This window comes from Bos javanicus, chromosome 7, assembly GCF_032452875.1.
Source record: "Bos javanicus breed banteng chromosome 7, ARS-OSU_banteng_1.0, whole genome shotgun sequence".
NCBI lineage: Eukaryota > Metazoa > Chordata > Mammalia > Artiodactyla > Bovidae > Bos > Bos javanicus.
The window spans coordinates 82,912,007-82,934,327 of NC_083874.1; the positions used below are offsets into that span (position 1 = coordinate 82,912,007).

Sequence of the window (22,321 nt, forward strand, 5' to 3'; positions counted from 1 at the left end):
CAGAGGACTTCTGGTGATGAAGTTAGTGAATAAACTAAAGAGGCAATTTTTCTAAAAAAATATTTGCTCAGCCATAGAAAGACAGTGAAATTGTAAGGTTGCTGCTGAATAATTAAATCCATCAGTGATGGCTCAACTCATGTACATCACTGATATCCGTCTCAGTTGGCTTCTCTAGGTTTTTCCATTTTTTTTCTCTGAAACTCTCCATATTTCCATTGAGTTTCTTCTGGAATTAACCTGTACCTCTGAGAAATATGATTAAACTGCTTTAAAAAGCCCCTGGTTTCCATCTTGAAAGAGAAAATGTAAATGCAAAGACAGTGCCATAGCTCCTAGCTCTTATTTCTAAGGCATCTGGATGTCAGCAATTTGGAGTATAAAGTGAGGAGGCATTTTATCAGACATCAGAAAAGTGATGCAGAAATCCCAGAGAAAATGGCAACTTTTTCTGAGTACAAACATCCAGCCATAAAGGCTATATTTTGGTTAAAGATTATGTCCACTGTGATGATTAGTTGGAAGAATCATTTTATATGACTTTATTGGCTCATGAATATAAACAACTTAAAAATATTGTAAACTCTTACTTTGAAAGGAACCAGTAATAATTTTATTATTTGTCTTCAAAGAGAAACAAGCTTAAGATTCTCAGCTTTTCTCTGTGATATTACAGGGTATCTGATTCTCTGTGAAGTTATGATAATGATAAAGAAACATATAAAAATCTTATCCCCACATATTTAAACCTTGCTTATTGATGTACATTCAAGTCAATATATGAAAGTAAAAGCATATCTCATATTTGGACTGAAATCAAACTTATTTCAAAGAAAATATTTAAATATGCAATGTATCATTCAATTTCAGAAAATAGAAAGTCTTCAAGTGTATGTCTTACAGGCTTTATATGTTAGTGGATCATACTTAATCACTGAAGAGTTAATATTTTATGTATACTGTAATTAAAAATAAATAGATCAAAGTCACCTCGTTCTCAAATGTGCCACATGAGGCAAACAGTTCATTTCTATAAAAATAAATTTCTAATTTTGAAGCATTAATTGAGCCTCCCATCAAGAATTCTGTGGTGTTTGTTCATTTATCTAAGATACTTTTTTTTTTTCAGACTCATGAATATTTATGAACCACTGGGTTCAATTGAGTATTATAAGAAGTGAGAGGTAGTGTCTTCCAGATGTAAAGGGTGCTTTTAATTCTATTGCTCCTCCAGATACTCACTGGCATCTTGTCATGCTTGAATGAGCCATTCAAAATAGAGCTGCCATCTAATCGAAGTACCTGAAGTGCAAAGACGAGAGGAGAATTTAATGAAGCATAAATTGTCTGTTCAGTTGGAGATACAGACTCCTTTACCATAGCACAATTAAATAAAACATAATGGAGGCTTCTATTAATCAACCCCAGCCACCTTCTGTTTTGCAGACACGAAACCTACAGGATTAATTAATGTCTTAATTGTGAAGTGTGATGCAGGGACAGTAAATGTATTCTCTGTGTGCATGTGTGTGTGTGTGTGTTAGTAGTCAAGAGTCTACCATAACAAATGCACCATTCTGGTGAGGGATATTGGGGAGGATAGTGGAAGGAGGTTGTGCATGTAGGTTAAGGGAATATAAAGGGATTCTTTGTACATTTCACTCAATTTTGTTGTGAACCTAAAACTGGTCTAAAAAAATAAACTCAATTTTAAAATGTGAAAAAGAAAGAATCTACCATGTATAAGACACTGTGTTCAGTGCCAGTGGAGGATACTAAGATTGATCACAATGGTTCCACTAGCTATAGAAAACAGTAGCCTTTATCAGGTATCAACGAATTGGCTTTTTTTTTTTTTAACAAAAAGTCATTATTTAGCTCTTCCGGCTCAGGCTGTGAAAAGTGCAGGCACTGGAATTTGGAGGAATGGGAACTAGAGTGGCTCAATGGAAGAAAATCCCAGCTATCTGGGGGATAGTGAACTTTCCTTTGATTGTAAACTGTATTGAATTTCTTAATCTTCTGGGTGTGCCCATAAGGGGTGACTGTGCATGAAAGTCAGAAGCTTAGTCATTAAGAGAAGCGGAAGCTGAGGGCTGTGGGAGGAGGGGTCACCCTTAAGGTCACCCCCTCCGCATTCGTACTTCTCCAGGAGCCAAGCCGCTCAAGACGTGGAAATGACAACTAGCAGAGAGACCAACCAAGTTCAGAAAATGAGAACAGCAGCCAAGAGATCTAAAAATCCACCAGATAACATGCTAGTCATTCAAGTATTCCTTTTGTTAGGAACTATTTCTTTAGCGCCTGTTGTTGTTATTGTTTAGTCACCAAGTGGAGTCCGACTCTTTTGAGACCCCGTGGACTGTAGCCCACCAGGCTCCTCTGTCCTTGGGTTTTCCCAGGCAAGAATATTGGAGTCGGTTGCCATTTCTTTCTCCAGAGGATCTTTCTGATCCAGGCATTGAACCCGTGTGTCCTGCATCGGCGGGTGGATTCTTTACCACTGAGCCACCAAGGAAGTCCCTTTAGTGTCTATCAGTTCAGTTCACTAGCTCAGTCGTGTCCGACTCTTTGCGACCCCATGAATCGCAGCACGCCAGGCCTCCCTGTCCATCACCAACTCCTGGAGTTCACTGAGACTCACGTCCATCAGGTCAGTGATGCCATCCAGCCATCTCATCCTCTGTCGTCCCCTTCTCCTCCTGCCCCCAATCCCTCCCAGCATCAGAGTCTTTTCCAATGAGTCAACTCTTCGCATGAGGTGGCCAAAGTACTGGAGTTTCAGCTTTAGCATCATTCCTTCCAAAGAAATCCCAGGCCTGATCTTCAGAATGGACTGGTTGGATGTCCTTGCAGTCCAAGGGACTCTCAAGAGTCTTCTCCAACATGTAAACATTTGGAGATGCTAGTCAGTAGGTATATATCAATGAACAAGACTGGCATGTTTCCTGTCTTTTTGCCATTGATAATATAGTGGTGAATCAGTATCAGGAGGCTGTATCACCTGCCACTTTTCCTTGTACCATCACAGAACTCCGGGATCCAATTTGGAATCATTGGATTTAGTCATTATATCTCTTAAGACATCTTTCATCTAGAATAGTACTTCAGTCTTCCTTTTTATTTTCTTGACCTTGAATCTTTGAAAATATATAGGTGTTTTATGTTGTAGAATGTCTCTTTATTGTGGTTTTCTCGTGTTTCCTTAACGATTAGAATCTTATTTTCCTTCCATGGCTGTGTAGATCGGTCCTCAGCCTAAGACTCAAGGCAAACCTTCTGCAGAGCCAGAGCTTTTTCTCAGTGCACTTCCTTCCTTTGATAACTCTGTCGCATGAATTCTAATTTCCTTGACTTTCCTAAACTCTGATTTCTGTCTCCTCAACTCAGTGAAATCAACATGCTTTGTACATTTCACATTGTACTGTGCTATAACCTGTAAACTACCTCCAGGCAGTAAGCTCTCCCTTTTCTTGCCCTTCTCTGGGATAATGGTCTCATGAGTCCTGTTGTCCAGTGTCTTAAAATTATTGTTCCACATGTTTTGTCACATTTTCTGACTATTTAAGGTGAAAGGATTTATTTGGTCCTTGTATCCTATCATGACCAGAAGCAGAGGTCAGTTATTGTCTTCTGACAATTGAACACATGTGTGTGTATGTGTGTGCACTCAGTTGTATCCACTCTTTGCAATCCCCTGGACTGTAGCCAACCAGGCTCCTCTGTCCATGGGATTCTCCAGGCAAGAATACTGGGGTGAGTTGCCATTTCCTACTACCAGGGATCTTTCTAACCCAGCGAGTGAAGCCCCCGTGCTTGTGCTTCCTGCACTGGCAGGGGGATTATTTACCACTGTGCCACCTCAGAACTAGAGCATAAAAATGTATTGCATTGACAGGTGCTAAAAGCAAAGAGTGACTGTAGTTTCCTCCTTCAAGTATGCTTGGCCGGAACCTAGTGCTTGGTTCTGATCAACCCCTCAGAGCCATGCCTCCACGTCAGCACTACATTCTCTGCCCAAAATTCTCCAAGGGCCCACCCCTCCCAGATTAGACAGTAGTCGCCTCTTCTCAGTTTCCTGCTCTTGTGACCAAATCCTCCTTGCAGGCGCCCCCAAACCACCATCAGGACTGCAGAACCGAAAAGGTGGACACATTGGCCTCAGGGTATCAATAAAGCCAGCCCTGGCGATGGGAGAGCAGGCTGCTCGCAATGGACTATGCATAACACCTAGACAGTGTGTGAGCCTCTTATTCCTGGAACTACAAAGCTCCCACTTGTTTGACTTCCTTGAGACTCATTTCGAACTGATGAAATCCATTTTTTTTTAAAATGGATGATTATGTAACAAACTTGTGTGAGACAGGGGTTCAGAAATCTTGGCATCACAGTATGTACCTTTGACAACCACACCCTGGGACACAGTGGCCGTAACAGTAAAGCCCCAGGCCGGCTTCCTGTGGCCAATGGAGATGACTCTCCAGGGTGAAGGATGCAGTACATTTACACTTGTCTCAGTTTTACACTTTCTGTAAGCTTTACAGAAGGTCCACTTCTGTTTTCTTCCCATATTGGAAGAAATTGGAAAATTGGACTAGTCCTTTCAGTGAAGTATTTTAGTACTAAAAGGTACTCACTGGCAGTCCAAAGATGTTAAATTAGTAGCAGAGTTTAACAACTTTTACATAGTAGTTGATTATTGGCAGAAGAAAATTTGATCTATGTATCCTGATTTCCAGCCTGAGCTTCTTTTATGTAAATTAAAAATTTATTTCCTAGAGTTTCATGACATTAAAACACTTTAGAGATAAATCTTAGGGAATAGGGTTTTCTCTTTAGTAATTTAAGTATATACAATTATAAACTTTTTTTTTATGTTTTAGACTTTTATTAAATACAAGTAATTTTTCTCAAGTACAACCTCTTTGTGTTTCCTTTTTGATTCTTCCAGGCTTTATTTCATTAAAATGTATAGAATTCATTCAGATTTACTAGGTTCACTCATACAATGACAATTGGCTTTCTAAGAACTATTAGATGGGCAAGAAGCTTTTGAGCCTAATAATAGTTCATTCTTAGAAACAGGAAACAAAACTTTGCCAAGATTAAACAAGCCCAAACACCAAAGGTTCCAGGTCAGTTTGAAACAAGAAACCACAAATTTTAATTGGATCTAAACTTGGCAGTGTAAGACTCACAAGGATTGTTTCTAGTATTATATAGAGGAGATATATACACAGGCTAACAAAGGGAGACAGGAAGGCCAGTTTAAACTAGCAGAACATTCCGGAAAGGATTTAAAATTTGAGTCTGTTGTAGTGAACGTATGTCTGGAGCCCCAAGTCTCATGTTCTGTCACTAACACACCTGGACTGAGTTAACAGAGGGACAGATGCCTTTGCAGACATCAACCAACTTTTCTGAGGTGAATGAATGACAAGTCAAGTATACAATCTTCCACAGAAACGAGAGTTCAGAAGATGAAGTTTAAACGTGAAAAATCCATTTCAGAATTCTCATTTTCTTAACTTACATGATGAAGTTAACTGGGACAACAGCTCCTTATTTGGGTACCAGGGGGCTCAGAAAAGCAAAAAGATATTTGTGAATTATTTTTGAGTCACTAAAGAGAAAGTAGAAATATACATCAAAATACTTTACTTTTAAAGTGTAACTATAGAAGAAATTATTATGTGGCTGGAAACTAGCGTTTCATTGTCCGTGGATCTCAGGAAATACCTTTGAGTTTGTTAGCACTTCCCTGTGTTTCTTAAAAGGCCTCACCAATTCCAAAGCACAGAATATAACATTTTTTAAAGCTTCTTCTTAAAACTATGAAATGTAATGCACATAAAAAAAGTATAAAATAAAACAACAAATTATTATAAAACAAAATAACATGGTAACATCACATATGTCAAGAAATAAAACAATGTCAGCTACCCACAAACCCATCCCAAAGTTTGGGACATATTGAGTCCAAATTTGAATGAATATTATTGCTTCAAATAGTCCCATAATGTTTTCAGAGGATAAAATATTATAATTCATATCTTCCAAAATTCATATCCCAGATAAGAAGCATATTCAGACTTGAACAGTTCTGGTAAGTGTGAACCAACAGTAAGCCAAGATTTGTATTTGGTTTGAGTGAAACGTGTCAAGTGAGGACTTATACATAATGAACACAGTCAGCATCCAACAGAAAATTCAAATCTTTCCTGCTGGTACTTTGCTTCACGATGAAATTATGCTGTTAGGATCTGAGATCCACCTACAGCTTTTCTTTGTGGCCTGAAAGCCAGTTTCCTGTCAAAGAAAACAGGGAAATATCATAAGGTCTAAGAGGCAAAATTTGTGTAGGAGTAGGTTAACATTAGCTTGATCCGGCATTCACTTTCTAATATAAAGGAAGAACTTGTCTTTCCCACAGACAATTCACTTGTTGTTTCTGCTCCCATCTTTCCCAGACCCAGTGCTTCCTCTCAATGGGAAATTGTTTCTGGCAGCATGGATGTGGCAGGCCAGACACACAGCTAGAGAGTCTTCACAAATGGATTCCAAGATAGCTTCTTTTCAAAAAGGGCCTTGTGCCTACTATACTACCTTTTCCTCACCTCCCTTTTGCCAAATCTAGTTCAGTATGTTTTGTGATGAGCATAGACTAAAAAAAATGTTTTGCATACTGATTTTGTTAAACTTTTAAGAAGGATAATACCATGGCTGCATACAATTATTAGGTGAGTAAACTCAATTTCTCTCTATATATTTAGCTTTATGAAGAAAAAGAGAAAGAAAGAAGGAAGCATGGAAATCAAGAAAGAAAGAAAGGAAAGAAGGAAGTGAGAATTGTCTTCCTGTGTGTGCTTTTCAGCAGATTCCAGGCTGCTTGTGTCTTGGAACTATGTCTTGTCCCAGCAGACAGCATATTAGAAGCTTCCTGACTAGCACAAAATTGACTTGCATGCCAGATTCTTGACTCCTCACTGGTTACTGATCAACTTACTCCTTACTCCTTACTGATCAACTGTTTCCCATCTTCCCTGTCAAGGTGTCTACTTCATGCCCTTGCCTGACCTCTGGCTTCCTTGTGGTTGCCTCATCCGGTCTTTCTGATCTCTACTCACTTGGTGGGGTTTGCTTGTGTGGCATCTGACTCCAACATGGATCCTGCAGTTGGTCTGGTTACAGCACAGCCCTGCTGTCGACTTCTGCACTGATGTGTTCCATTTCTAACCAAACCACCCACTCACACCTCACCTTTGCCTTGTTTGAGTCAGTGACCCAAGTTCTGAACTCACCTCCTCTCCCACATACTCAGCCTCACTTTCCTCAAGTTCTGCCCTTGCTTCGTCACTTGACATATTCTGTTCAGAGCACCAGGCAGGCAGCATCACTGGTCATTGTTTAGTGTACTCTGTATTCTTATTGCCATGAGATTGCTTCTTCAATTATTCTATAGGGGGCTAACTTAAGACAGGCGCCATGTCTGCACCTGCAGCATCCAGCTTTATGCCTAGAACTTAACATGCCTATGTGTACATTTATTGATGAAAGCTTTTAACCTGAACTGGGATGATTCAAGTAACATGGAGTCTAATTCCGGATTTACCCCTATCTCATGTTATAATCTTAAGCAAGAGATTTTATATTCTTGGTTCTCAGTGTCTTCACTTCCAAAACAAGGATGATCATTGGGATGGTCAGCTTCAAAGTTCAATTCTGCTTCATTCAATTCAGAACCTTAATTATGAAATCTTCCATAATGATACTACTCAGTTTTCATCCTAAAAGGGGGAATCTGCATTGTTCTCACCAGTATTCAACACTGATTTTCATAAGCGATTTTTTTTTAAGGCAGATGATCTGTATTTACCTTTCTCATGCCCATCACAATGCTGAACAGATAGGTTCTTCAAATCCTAGGACTAATGTAAGAGATGAATCGCCACCTAGTGGACACGTCCCTTGCCTGAGCCCTCCCCACTGGAACGAGAGGAAGCTTTGTTCTCTGGATGATGGATCCCACTCATAGTTTCTCCTTCCTCCACCTGACACACATCTCAACCCTGTAACTGCTTTTGCTTTCTGAAAAAATAAAAAAATAACAGAAGCATTCATCTTGATAAGAAAAGATGTATTTGTTTTAATGATATCTGATTTAATTTTTTTACCCATTTGTGTTTCACATTTACCATGGTAGGCATTTTCAGGGAAACGATAAGGTCCGGCAAATTCAGACGGGATCTTTTTAGTCTCTTATCAATTTGGTTCGAAAACAGTCCTTGAGCATTCAAAGACGCCTTGGCTAGACACACAGAAAATGGATGGTAGAGTTCACACATCTCCCAAGCAGAACAGACTATAGACAGCCCAACCTTTCATCCAGTTCCTCACCAAAGGCTCAGAGTTTTACAATTTTTTTTTAATTTGTTTGTTTAAAGGAAAACCATTTAGAAGCTAATTTAGGACTTTGGTTTAGTAGTTATTTCCATATAAAGTGGAATCTTCGCCTGGATAATATTTTCCCTAAGCTTGAGGAAATCTAAGTGACCTCTACTTAGAATGAACAAAAGGATATGATTGCACTAGATTTTCTTTCTCCACCTAGGAAAAAAATAGCCATGAGTGCTGTCAGCGGAGCTTCAAAGAAGCTTCAGAGAAGGTGGTCTTGGTTAATTCATGAAATATCAAGAGAATTGCTGCAAATCTTTAACACAGCTTCTGATGCCTCTAAGATACTTATTATTTTAGCAACAGAAATGTATTCATTTAACCAGCACTAATGATTCCTTCCCGCAGCTTCAGATTGGCCGGCTATTCATACTGTAATTGCAGCATGAGACTACGTTTCTCCAGCCTTCTCCACAAACACATTTCCCCCCTTTTCATTAGTTTTTCTCTTGCCTCTAAGTGCCTCCATCCAGCTCATGACATTCTGATAATTTAATTCCTCTTTCCGACAACCAACAACCCAGTGCAAAATTTCTTTTGTTTCTCCACAGACTTTTGTTTAATTTCTCTCTCTGACATTTCTTACTCTGTCTCAAAAAGACTTTGGAAGTTCTCTAAACCTAAAAATAACTTTTCTATTGATCCTAATAGCTATTCCAACTAAAGTTCTCTCCCACCCTTTTTCCTTACTCCCTTCCTTCCTTCCTTCCTTTCAAGATAATAATTTGAAACAGTTCTAACCAAGGTATTAATACAATTTCCCTGAGTTCTACAGACATATTCCCAGTGGCAATCCTGTAGAGCCTCAGTCCTAACTAAATCATTCATAGGATTTTGTCAAGATTTCTAAGTCATATTCTCATACCTCAGTCTTGAACAGACTTTTCAGACTTGCTGTTTCCACCTGCACTTTCTGGAAGCAGGTATATAGGTCAATCCAAACAGCTAAGTAGAAAGGACTGGTTGGGAGTGGAGGGAGCAATGAAGAAATTATAAGCTTGGAGCCAGCCTTGCTCATGCTTTAACCCCCGCCCCCCAAAGGAAGATATACCATCATACAAAAACTACTCTTTCTCTTTTGTTCCATTCATACCCTAAGCAAAATCCCTACAGAGATCGGGGACAAAGACTAATTTCAGAATGGGTGTACTAATCAATAAGCATTCAATAAATACCCATCAGTATACATAGGCTATCTTAGGTGAGTAGAAAAGAGAAATAAATATAAGTCACAGTTCTTGGATTCTCTGAGTTTACAATATTATTTGAATGGCAAAACTAATATTTAAAGATTCATGGAAAACAGATAAGCATCTATGTGATAAATCATATCTAGTTTTATCCTATAGAACTCATGGCAGAATTAAGGCTTGTGTTGTTGACCAAACACTTGATACTAAGCCCTCCATGGAATTCCCCACGAGCACCACATTGAGTATACATAGTATGCCTGTACAGTATAAATGTTTCTAAGAAGTGTGTATCAGGAGCTCAAGCAGTGAAACATGGTATACTCTGTCAGGTGGTGAACTGGCAAAAAAAAAAGAAAAGAAAAATATATGTTTCCATCTTAAGCCCTAGAATCTGGGAATGTGACTTTATTTAGAAAAAAAGGATCTTTGCACATGTAATTAATTTATGGATCTTAAAGTGAGATTACCCTAGATTGCCATGATAGGCCTTAAATACTATGACAAGTATCCTTGTAAGAGACAGAAGAGAAGACACAGACCCAGAAGAAAAGATTATGTGAGCACAGAAGCAGATATTCAGATCTTACAGTCACAAATCAAGAGAGCCCTGATACCACCAGAAACTAGAAAAGGCAAGGAAGGTCCATCCCTTGAGCCTTCAGAGACAGAGCTGCCCCACTTGATTGCAGACTTGTAGTTTATAATTCTGAGAAAATAAACTCCCATTGTTTTAAGCCACTAAGTTTGTAGTAATTTGTCTTGATAGCCCTAAGATATTAATACACATGGTAACCAATTACATAAAATCTTCTGATGATCTTACTTTACTGACCATAATTTCTGCTTGACCTTTACAGTAATAAATCAGAAATTAAAGGTATAGTCATATAGGATTAATGCTTGGATTTTCTGTGGGGAGTGTGACAGAATCTTTGAAGAGATGTCTGGGGATGATAAAAAGAGTTACAGAAACTTATCCATGTGTATCTGCTTTGCTCTCACCTTTTTTTTTTTTTTTAAGTTCTGGGTAACACCCAAAGGACTTAGAGGGTAAGCTTTGGCTGATCTGTTACCCTCAAACCCAAGCATGTCTGGCTTCTTGAGGCAAATCTAATTTATAGAAAAAGTGGATTGTTTTCCTTATATGTAACACAGTTGAGAAAACCACATCACAAATCTTTAAGATATGCAAACCAATCCTTTGATCTACCACAGTATTATTTCATCATTTTGGAATCCTTAAAGCTATGCTTGGATTTGATGACCAAATCATTGCTGAAATTTGACACTGAATGTGTATAATTAAAAGCATTTGTATCCTAATCAATAAGGCTGAGTTTTATCAGATATTGTTTATAATCATAATCATCGGTCATCTTAAGGGACATCTAAGATCTAATTCTGAAGTAATGGGATTGATTCCTAAACAAAAGCCAGGCATAGTAGGCACTCAATAAATAAATATTTGTTCAATGAATGAATTTATTAGGCTAAAAAAAAGAGTTTGACATCAGTTTGCCCTCTGATCAGGATGTGCATAATTAAACCCATTAAATCTGTGGATACCTGTGGAAAATCAGAGACAAACCCCATCTTATTTCTTTACGTAGATGAAACAGCCACAAATCCCCGAAGAAGCTGGAGGAGTGATGCTGCCTGGAGTGAGATAAGAAAGCGGGCTGGGACTGGGATAGCTGCAGGGCTCACACTCTGTCTTGAGGGAGCCGCCACTACTCAGCTACAGCCAACTGTCGCCCTGCAGAAATTTAAACCTATTTGGCCATTCGTCTTGTATTTTCAAGAGAAGCCAGAAATATAGATGAGAACACTTGCCATTTTAAAAGTTGGCAATGAATTCACTTTTTAAAAAAATGCTCTGTGGTGGCCAAACAAAACACATCTGCTGGCCAGATAGAGCTAGAGCCCTCCAGTCTTGGTCTCTCTGCTTCTCAGCATCTTTCCCGTCCTCTACCTCCCTCAGATTTCTCTCTGTTTCCTTTTTCTTCCTCTCTCTTTCCGCAGCCTTTTAAATCACTGATTGTCTAGAAATTAATACCTGGGATAAAAGTCATACAGGGCAAAAAGACCGGGGAACTGGATCGTTCTCTACGTCACAACAAGGCTTACCTTGTGTTAAGTCAGAAAACAGATCAGGAAGCGAGTAAATGGGCTTTGGATATAATAAATGCTGGGGTTTAGTCCATAGTCTAATAAATATTTAATCACTGGAAAATTCTTGCTTTGGTTCTTAGTTTCTCCATCAGTAAAATAGGGATTGTTGTTGGTTAGTCACTAAGTTGTGTCTAACTCTTTGCAAACCCAAGGACACTTCTGTTCATGGGATTTCCCAGGAAAGAATACTGGAATGGGTTCCATTTTCTCCAAAAATGAGGATAATTGCACTCATATCAACTGCACCATTATTGTGAAACCAAATGAGACAATACGTTTGTTTGTTTTAATGCTTCTAGGGCTTCCCCAGAGAAGGCAATGGCAACCCACTCCAGTACTCTTGCCTGGAAAATCCCATGGGCGGAGGAGCCTGGTAGGCTGCAGTCCATGGGGTCGTGAAGAGTCGGACATGACTCCTTTCACTTTTCATTTTCATGCATTGGAGAAGGAAATGGCAACCCACTCCAGTGTTCTTGCCTGGAGAATCCCAGGGATGGGGGAGCATGGTGGGCTGCCGTCTGTGGGGTCGCACAGAGTCGGACACGACTGAAGCGACTTAGCAGCAGCAGCAGGGCTTCCCAGGTGGTGATAGTGGTAAAGAACCTGCCTGCCCATACAGGAGACATAAGAGACACAGCTTCGATCCCTGGGTCAAGACGATCCCTTGGAGAAGGGCATGGCAACCCACTCCATTATTCTTGCCTGGAGAATCCCATGGACAGAGGAGCCTGGGGGGCTACAGTCCATAGGGTTGCAAAGAGTTGGACACGACTGAAGCGACTTAGTAGACGTGCAGGGAGGAGCTTGCTTTTATTTATTTATGACTGTTGAGTCTTCATTACTGCATACGGGCTTTCTCTAGTTGCATCAGTGGGGGCTGCTTTCCCCTGCAGTGCGTGGGCTTCCCACTGTGGTAGCTTCTCCTGTTGTAGAGCACAGGCTCTAGGGCATGGGATCAGTAGTTGTGGCACGTGGGCTTCGTTGCCCTGTGGCATGTGGACTCCTCCTGGAGCAGGGATCAAACCCACGTCCCCTGAATTGGCAGGCAGACTCTCAACAATTGGACCACCAGGGAAGTCCGAGATAATAGCTTTAAATGAACCTCATCAGTGTAAAGGGCCATACAGTTATTAACCATACCACAGTTACTAATAATGAGAGGCGTATTTGTGTGCTGCATGTTTGTTATCATATGATAGTTATATTCAAAGAGCACCAGAAAGGAGAGTAGCCAGAAGTCAGATAGTCATAAATCAAACTTATAAGAATTCTTGTAGTGAATTCTACAAGACTGTATATAATTCAGTGCTAAATTATGTGGTAGAGACTAAAAGTGATGTAAAATTTCAAAGAAGATTGATGACAACTATAGTAATAAGAGAAAGAGTCTTGGAGGGAGACTTACACTAGACTTCAAAGGCTGCAAAAAGTACTCATAATATTACTGGGTTGTTTCAGATGTCAAAACAAATTTCACTTTAGAATTACATTTTTATGAATATATCCTGTGTAGAACACCAAACATTTAGTTGTTGTTTTCCCAGACCTCATTCATTCATCCATCCATCCATTCATTTATTCAGCTGATACTCAATGACATTTGTATGTGCCAGTACTTTGATAGGTGCTAGGAAGACAGGAAATGGCAACTTACTCCAGTCCTCTTGCCTGGAAAACTCATGGACAGAAGAGCCTGGTGAGCGACGCCCATGGGGTCGTGCCGAGTAGGACATACTGAACGACTGAGTACACACACACAAGGCACACACGGTCTGTGCCCTCAGAGAGCTTACCATCCAGAAATTAAGTCTGGGGGCTTCCCTATTGATCCAGTGGTTGAGAAACCTCATGCCAGTGCAGGCGACACAGATTTAATCCTTGCTGCAGGAAGATCCCACATGCCACGGGGCAACTAAGCCCTTGTACCTCAACTACTGCACGCCACCCCCCAGGCCGTGGAGCCCATGCTCTGCAACAAAAGAAGCCACCACAATGAGAAGCCCACGCTCCACGAGAAAGCATAGCCCCCACGCCCAGCAACTGGAGACAGCCCCTTTGCAGCAGCGAAGACCCAGTGCAGCCAAAAATAAATGAATACATGTCTTTAAAGAGAAAGTTTAAGTTTGGAAAATACTAGGCTAATCAAGATAAAACCTTTTTCAGTGAGGTTACTGTTTGTATGTGGAGAAGGCAATGGCAGCCCACTCCAGTATTCTTGCCTGGAAAATCCCATGGATGGAGGAGCCTGGTAGGCTACAACCCATGGGGTCGCAAAGAGTCGGACACGACTGAACGACTTCACTTTCACTTTTTACTTTCACTGTTTGTATGTGTATATACATATGTTTATAACTGAAGGATTTTAAGATTTTTAGTATCCTTAAGTCTGAAAATATATAAAAAATGGTATATTGAGAGTTATTTTACAGATCAGTTATTGGACCCAATGTTTAGACGCCTGAAAAATTGTCTAGAGGTTGAAGAAAAATATGGTGCATATTATTTGAAAACATAATATTAGACTCTTCGAACATAAACTGATCTTCTGTTTCCTATGTATATAATAATAGCCAACTTGTAGATTACAGAAATACTTGAAGGTATCTGGGAACTCACCTAGTTTCACTAATTAATAGGGCTTGTACAGATGTATGAACACTGTCAAGGCTATGGTTTTTCCTGTGGTCATGTATGGATGTGAGAGTTGGACTGTGAAGAAGGCTGAGCGCCGAAGAATTGATGTTTTTGAACTGTGGTGTTGAAGACTCTTGAGAGTCCCTTGGACTGCAAGGAGATCCAAACAGTCCATTCTGAAGGAGATCAGCCATGGGATTTCTTTGGAAGAAATGATGCTAAAGCTGAAACTCCAGCACTTTGGCCACCTCATGTGAAGAGTTGACTCATTGGAAAAGACTCTGATGCTGGGAGGGATTGGGGGCAGGAGGAGAAGGGGATGACAGAGGATGAGATGGCTGGATGGCATCACTGACTCGATGGACGTGAGTCTGAGTGAACTCCGGGAGTTGGTGATGGACAGGGAGGCCTGGTGTGCTGCAATTCATGGGGTCACAAAGAGCTGGACACGACTGAGCAACTAAACTGAACTGAACTGAACTGAATATTGTTCAGTCACGTTGTTATTACATACTTTACCAATTTTTAGGATGTCTGTCATAGACCTGTGCTCAGTTTTTTAGTTATATTTTAGAAAAGGATTCTCTGACATACATTAACCAGCAGTCTTATGGACACATTATAATACTTGTAATGCAAAATGTGCACACCTTTGCTACCTCATACTGCAGTGTTCATCCCATCTTTGGTTTCAACAGACCCCAGCCTGAACTATGTAAATAACAAACAGCAGAGGACTTGATTACTAAATCACTATATATCCAGACAGAAACTTAAAGTGTTTCTCAAAATGTTGTATGAAATTGGTTTTTCATGAGAAATAAGTTCTTTTCAAATTATTTTATTTAATATTGCTATATTATTATTTATTATATTGATGATATAGTATCTAAATAATTTTACTCAATGTAAGCTGAGTAAAACATACTATAGGAATGTTTAGAGTCTTTAAGATGCCAAAGCACATTATGGATTTTCAAAACAAAGCTTAATATTTAATATTTATGGGATCAGCGAATTCTTTTCCCAAGACATAGGTAATGGAATTAGTACTCTAGGAAAATAGTCTGGATCTCTGCTTTCTAGCACATAACCTTTTAACTCTATATCCCTCGGTTATTTCAACATTTTTTAAATTATAATGCTTTTGAAGATAAAAACAAACCATAAAATATTATTTAGGGTGTAGTATTTTTATTAATGCACTTAAAATATGTGAAATATATTTTAAAAATATGTATATATACATATACATGAAAATATGTAAATAAAAATGTCTAGAAAGCTATACATCAAAGAATTTGCAGTGCTTATCTCTGAAGGCTGGCATGACTGGTAATACTTTTCTTTATTATATTAATATTTTCCTGAAGGATGTACGTATTGAGATAATAATTTATTATTTATGTTCTTTAAATGGTTGTTTCAAGAACATAGCATATAAAGATTAGAAAGGTGAAATGTATGGGCTTAAATTTGGGATTTAGAGCAGAACATTAGGAGACCCATAAGAACAAGATAGGGGGCATTAGGAAAGGAGATATCTTAAGAGGAAGATGTCAAAGGGGAAAGCTATATCCCTTGTGAAAAAATGAATAACTGATTCACATTGGAACAGTGATTCAGTTGTATCCATTTGTGAGCTGGATCTGGCTTGTACCCTCAGCACAGGGCCAACTGTATGCACCTCTTTCAAGGAACTCATTCAGTGATACCACACTGACAACTCAAAATTGACCATGATGAAAGTACTTAAGCCATGAAAATTGGGTAACACTATAAATCAGGGATCCTGCACTTCCAATCCAGAGAGCCAAATGTTAAACACTTACCATCACAGTACTGGTTATATCCAAGCTGTTCATGCACCTAAAGTATGCTTTTCTTACTGCTACTCAGCACACATTTAACTCTAAGAGAAAACCACCTCTGCTTACACTACTTAAAATCTTGAAAGGAAATGATTAGGTTAATTTGGTCAATTTCAAGTTGATAAAGCAGTCTTAGGGAAAACATTTTGAGGAATTCTATCTAGTAAATGAAGAGATATTTTTCTTCCTCCACCTGGACTCCATCCAGCCATTCAGCCAGCCAGCCAGAATTATAACCCTCAGAAGTAAAAAACGAAGGAGGCAGTCAACATACAAACTAATCATCTCAGATTATTTCAACCTGGAATACCTAAGGAGCTGATAGGGTGTTTTCTCTTACTTGGCTCTGTGAATTGACTTTTCAATTCCTGTCATTTCTATAGCCAGAGATATTTATTTTATTTCTATATTTGGTGTTAATATTGGTATTTAACCTAACAACAATCCTAAATAAAAATTAAGGAAGCGATTCTATTTACTAGCATCAAAAAGAATAAAACACTGAAGAATTAATTTAACCAAGGAAGTGAAGAGCTCATACAATGAAATCCACCAAACATTGCTAAAATAAACTAAAGAAAATATAGATAAAAGGAAAGACAATCCATAGGTTGGAAAACTTAATATTGTTAAGATGTCAGTACTACTCCATGAAATCTACCGATTTAATGTTATCCCTATCAGAATCCCAATGCCTTTTTTTTTTTTTTTTTTCAAAAATAGAAAAACCCATCCTAAAATTCAAATGGAATATCAAGGGACTCCAAGTAGCCAAAAAATCTTGAAAAGGAAGAACAAAGCTGGAGGAATCATACTTCCTATTTTCAAAACTTACTACAAAGCTACAGTAATCAAAATAGTATGATATTGGCATAAAGACAGACATTCACTTATGTGAAATACACTTATGTCAAATTCATAGAGACAGAAAGTAAAATGGTGATTGCCAGAAGCTAAAGGCAGGTGGGAGCGGGGGGACGGTGAACAGAAGAATCAGAAGTTATTGTTTAATGGGTATAGAATTTCAGTTTTGCAAGATTAAAAGAGCTTTAGAGAGGGATGATGGTGACGGTTGCACAGTCATGTGAATGTACTTAATATCACTGAATGATACACAGGAATGGTTATTTAAAATAGTAAATTTTATGTTGTGTGTATTTTGCCACAATACAAATATTGGGGGAAAATAGTAAATTGATTTTTCAATAATTATGGTAAAATATTGACTATAGTTTTTAAAGATTTCCGTCTACATCACTTAAGCTTTCTCTTCTGTTTCACTCATCATTCTTTACTATTGTTTTTGTTTGGCCTCACTCCAGGGTCTTTGGATGCAAAATGTTCATATTCAAAGCTCTTGAAATGTGGACACATTTATTTACAGGCCTTTTACACACATTGAGGGCATTTCACTTGCCCAGTTCCATCCCCTGTCTGAACCTGCACTGGAGGGATTTATCACCAATAAACGCCTTATAGTCCCGGCCTCTTTGCCTTGGGACATTCACCACCTGTGAGAGGCTCCCCCAGAGATTGCTCAACATTCTGGGAACCGTGTCACTTCCCCTCCAGGGGCTGCCACTCTCCACCCCCACTACCTCAGATGTGTACCTGTCAGGGGTTTCACCCAAAGGCTAGGATCATTTCCACCTCTGCACTGGCTTTCATTTGAAACAATACAAGAGGTGGAAGAATAACAGGAGGGGAATGGATATTTAAAATGCGCGCTAATTAGAGCCCTCCCATCCACAAGTTCCTGAACTCTCTTTCTCTGTGGCTCAGATCAGAGCGTCTCAGGGCTGACCTTCCTTTAGAGTTGTTGGAGAGTGGCATTTAACTTGCAGTGAATGCCCACAGCTACAAAATACACTCTTCACAGAGGAATCATCCTGCTGACACCAGAAAAGATACAAAGCATGATGTGATATCTGTTAATCAGCCACCAGAGTGCCTGGGGCAAGCAGGTTCTTTACAAACCCTTTTTAATGAGAGTTGCTTGATAAACTGCCTTAGAAGTAAAGTAAAATAAATGATGACAAGTCCTTAGAGGTCGCTCTTGCAGTTCAGCTGATGTATAACTGAGTTTCTAAGCTACTCATCTTCATTTATTAAGTTCTTACAATTGACTGGGTGCAGTGCTGTTTCATGTTGCAACTCTGGACCCATTAATATGACTGTCATTCGCATTTCAATAAAGCTGTTAGAGGAGCCGGGAGGAGAAGGGGGAGAGGAGGTTGCCACAAAGTAGGGATTTTTTTTTTTCCCCTCAGCCTTTAAAAATAAAAATAGATTGTTAGACACTAGCCTGATAATTGATTATTGGTTCCATGTTCTGGGCCTTGGGTAAAGTCCTCTGTGTACATTATAACCTTCAATATCCACGAGAACCCTGTAAGGTAAATAGAATTATAATCCCTATTTTACAGATGAGTACACTGAAGACTTCTTTTTCTGGGAGAGGGTAGAATTAAGTTACTTTCCCAAGTTTATTTAGCTAGTGAGGTAGTGAAGTCACTTTTCAAACTCGGGCAGCCTATTGCTATTTCAACCTTTATAAAGTCCATGGGTAATTTTTCAATAACAACAAAATAGGTACACTAAAGAGTTTACTTCATTTTGAAAACTGAGAAGGAAACAAAAGAATCTCTAAATAGAAATCAGATGTGTTCTTTCTCATCATTTATTTTTTCACTAAATAATTTTTCAGGATATCTAACTGTCAATCACTGCTCCAGAAATCTGGAATATAAGTATAAAAAAATAAAACCAACCAACCAAACAAAAAAAAACCCACAATCCTTGGTTTATAGTCTATGTAACTCATGAGTTGTAGCCTTCTGGAATAAAAGTAATAATGGAAGTACATATAATTGATAGTAGCTACCTCTTCTGAGAAGAAACAGGAGGTGAGGTTGGGGTGAGCATTGGGACCGCTTCAGAAAAACTTCATGGAACGCTAAAGGCTTAATCCGGTCTTGAAATTTTGGTCAAAGTTTTCCAGATAAAGCAAGGTAGGAAGCAGAGAAAGAAGTTTGCAGGCTATAGAAACAATATGAAGACAGGCAGGATGTTATGACGGAGTAGATATTTTCAAAGGTAGAAGTTACAGAAAATTAAATTTTAAGTCAATTTGTTATAAGAAAATCATGTGTATTAGAGTTGAAAATCGGTGGCTCAGAGGTTAAAGCGTCTGCCTGCAATGCGGGAGACCTGGGTTCTATCCCTGGGTTGGGAAGATCCCCTGGAGAAGGAAATGGCACCCCACTCCAGTATTCTTGCCTGGAGAATCCCATGGGCGGAGGAGCCTGGTGGGCTACAGTCCACAGGGTTGCAAAGAGTTTGGACATGACTGATCAACTTCACATTCACATTCATAGACTGTCCATTAAGGTATAGTAATTTACAGAAATAAAGATGAAAGCCCATTGTGCTTTGTGGCCAAAAGTTTAAAAAAAAGTAAAACTTGAGGAGGTTAGCTATGATAGACGCTGAAGGTCACAATGTCTGACCTGGGATTGTTCAGTGCATGATATCTCTAAGTGATATATGAAAAAAATGAAAATAATTTGGGTCTGGACTGAACTTTTCCTAGTAAACTGAATTTTACATGGCAACAGAACCACCTCAAAGTTATTTTAATAAATGAACTAATGTTTATTAAACCTGTTTTACAAGCTTGATACTTTTATGAAAATGTCATCAGCTACTTTTCGAAATCCCACTTTATTTTTAGGTAAATGGAGCACTTGAAATGCCAAAACTTTTAATGTTCATTTTTCACCTTATAGTCTTATTTTTATGAAATTGCTGGCCTACTTTTGTTGGAAAATTTAAAGTCTAACATTTTTAGTACCATAGAAGCAGACGTTTCTTAGTTTTCTTCTTAAATAATTTCTGGTTTTATTTTTAGAGGTTATTAATATTAACTTAATTTGTAAATGATGCATTAACTTTAAAGAAACCTCCAAAGACAGTTTTTTGTTGTTGTTGTTTTTTTAAGGCCAGAATTTCCTGAAGATTTTGAAGCTTCAGTTCATGTTTATTATGACTACCTCGGGCACTGATAGGAGTCTGAGAACATGAGTAAGTTATTACAAGAAGTCCTATTGAGCTTATTTCAAGAACATTTCTATCTGTGAGGGCTTATACCCAAGGCTGATGCTATCATATCATGTTACTCTGAAGCATGGCAGAGAAAAAAAAGAGGTAAAAAGAAGCATGTAATGGACTAAAAGCAAAGGAACAAAACACCAATTGATTTTTCTGTGTTCTTGCATAAAACTGAAGGAGGTAGAAGACAAATTATCAAAATCAAAATAATAAATCCCCAGAACAGAGTCTATCATTATGTCTGGGATGGTAAGGATTTACAGAGCACTTAACTAACTCTGGGGACTTAAATGTGATAAGTAGTTTGCTACACACTTCCCTCCTTTTTTCTTTTCTTTTCTCTTCAGAGGGAGGGAATACGGCAGTCACTGTTCTCATTCAGCTTCAGTTTAGAAAAGAAGGGGAAAAAAGTGGCCCCCATCTATACAGTAAAAATTTCCTAGGAAAGTTAAAAAATACTTATTCTTTGGCAATTTAATAGCAGCCTCTTCCTAGATGGTTTTACTTTGAACCAGATGACATATATCTCAGGTCTAAGAATAAAAACAAAATGTGTCAAAATAAATTCACATTGTCGTGCTCTCATAAGACATACTTGAGCTTGCTTGCCTTCTGTAAGCTCCCTCAGACCCCCTCTGCTCTCAGTTTCTTTCTCTATTTCCTCCAAAAACTGTACAGAGACTTATATGGTATGTTGTACATGGAAGTAGCCAGGGGACCAGCCATATCTTGACTGCTTGAGGTAGTATTTTTCTCTCTGAACTTCAGTTTTCCCTTCTGTGAAGTTAGAAAAACCATTCACTTTTCAAGGTTATTTTGAAGATACACTTGGCTTGTATTAAATACTCAACAGTTGGTGGCCACTGTAACTATTACTTTTATCGTTATGATTATTTTTATTACTGTCATAATCATGTTTGGAGAATAAATGAAACAAATTTGGAGCTCATCTGAGATTGTAGCATCTTTTGTATCTTTTAGACAAACACTATCCTAGAAACAAAATATTTTGGTTTCCATAACAGCAAGAGAGTGCAATGATTAGCAAAATAGAAGAAATCAATGCCAGCCTTGTATATTTATTTTAACCAAGAAGAACACGCTTTTTCAAATCTGATGGTCATTGTCCCACTCAGCTTAAAAACTACTGCTGGCTGCAAACTTTTTGAATATAACTTTACCCGGCATTTTAGGATAAAATTGTTCGAAGATCATTCTTTCAAAATGGCTAACAGTACTGCCCCATGAAAGCCACGAGCAGCCATGTGAAACCAGAACTCCCAGGGACCTTCACCTCAGGCCACAAGATCCCACCATCTCAGCCACACAAACACAAAGCTAATTTTCAAGCAATATGAGAGTATTTGAAAACACTTTTATTATTACTAATTACAACAAAGAGCCAATTCAATGGAAAAGACCCTGATGCTGGGAAAGATTGAGGGCAGGGGGAAAAGAGGACAATAGAGGATGAGATGGTTGGATGGCATCATCGACTCAATAGATACGAAAGTGAAAGTTGCTCAGTCGTGTCCTACTCTTTGTGACCTCATGGACTATAGCCTCCCAGGCTCCTCTGTCCATGGAATTCTCCAGGCCAGAATACTGGAGTGGGTAGCTGATCCCTTCTCCAGGGTATCTTCCCAACCCAGGGATCGAACCCAGGTCTCCTGAATTAATAAAGAATGCTTCCTTTTAGGACTATTAAATTTCCTATGACTGGTTCCAAATAGGAAAAGGATTATGTCAAGGCTGTATATTGTCACCCTGCTTATTTAACTTCTGTGCAGAGTACATCATGAGAAACGCTGGGCTGGAGGAAGCACAAGCTGGAATCAAGATTGCCGGGAGAAATATCAATAACCTCCGATACGCAGATGACACCAC

The 22,321-nt window shown here is 38.8% G+C and overlaps 1 protein-coding gene across 1 annotated transcript in view; it reads left to right on the top strand.

Annotated features, from left to right (window-relative positions):
* XRCC4 (X-ray repair cross complementing 4) overlaps positions 1-21,383 on the top strand; it is a 390,397-nt gene extending 369,014 nt beyond the window's left edge. The window contains exon 8 of the mRNA XM_061424328.1: positions 20,325-21,383. Within this exon, the coding sequence (XP_061280312.1) occupies positions 20,325-20,388 (64 nt within the window). The 3' untranslated portion in view covers positions 20,389-21,383. The remainder of the gene's footprint in view (positions 1-20,324) is intronic.
* Positions 21,384-22,321: the final 938 nt, after the last annotated feature.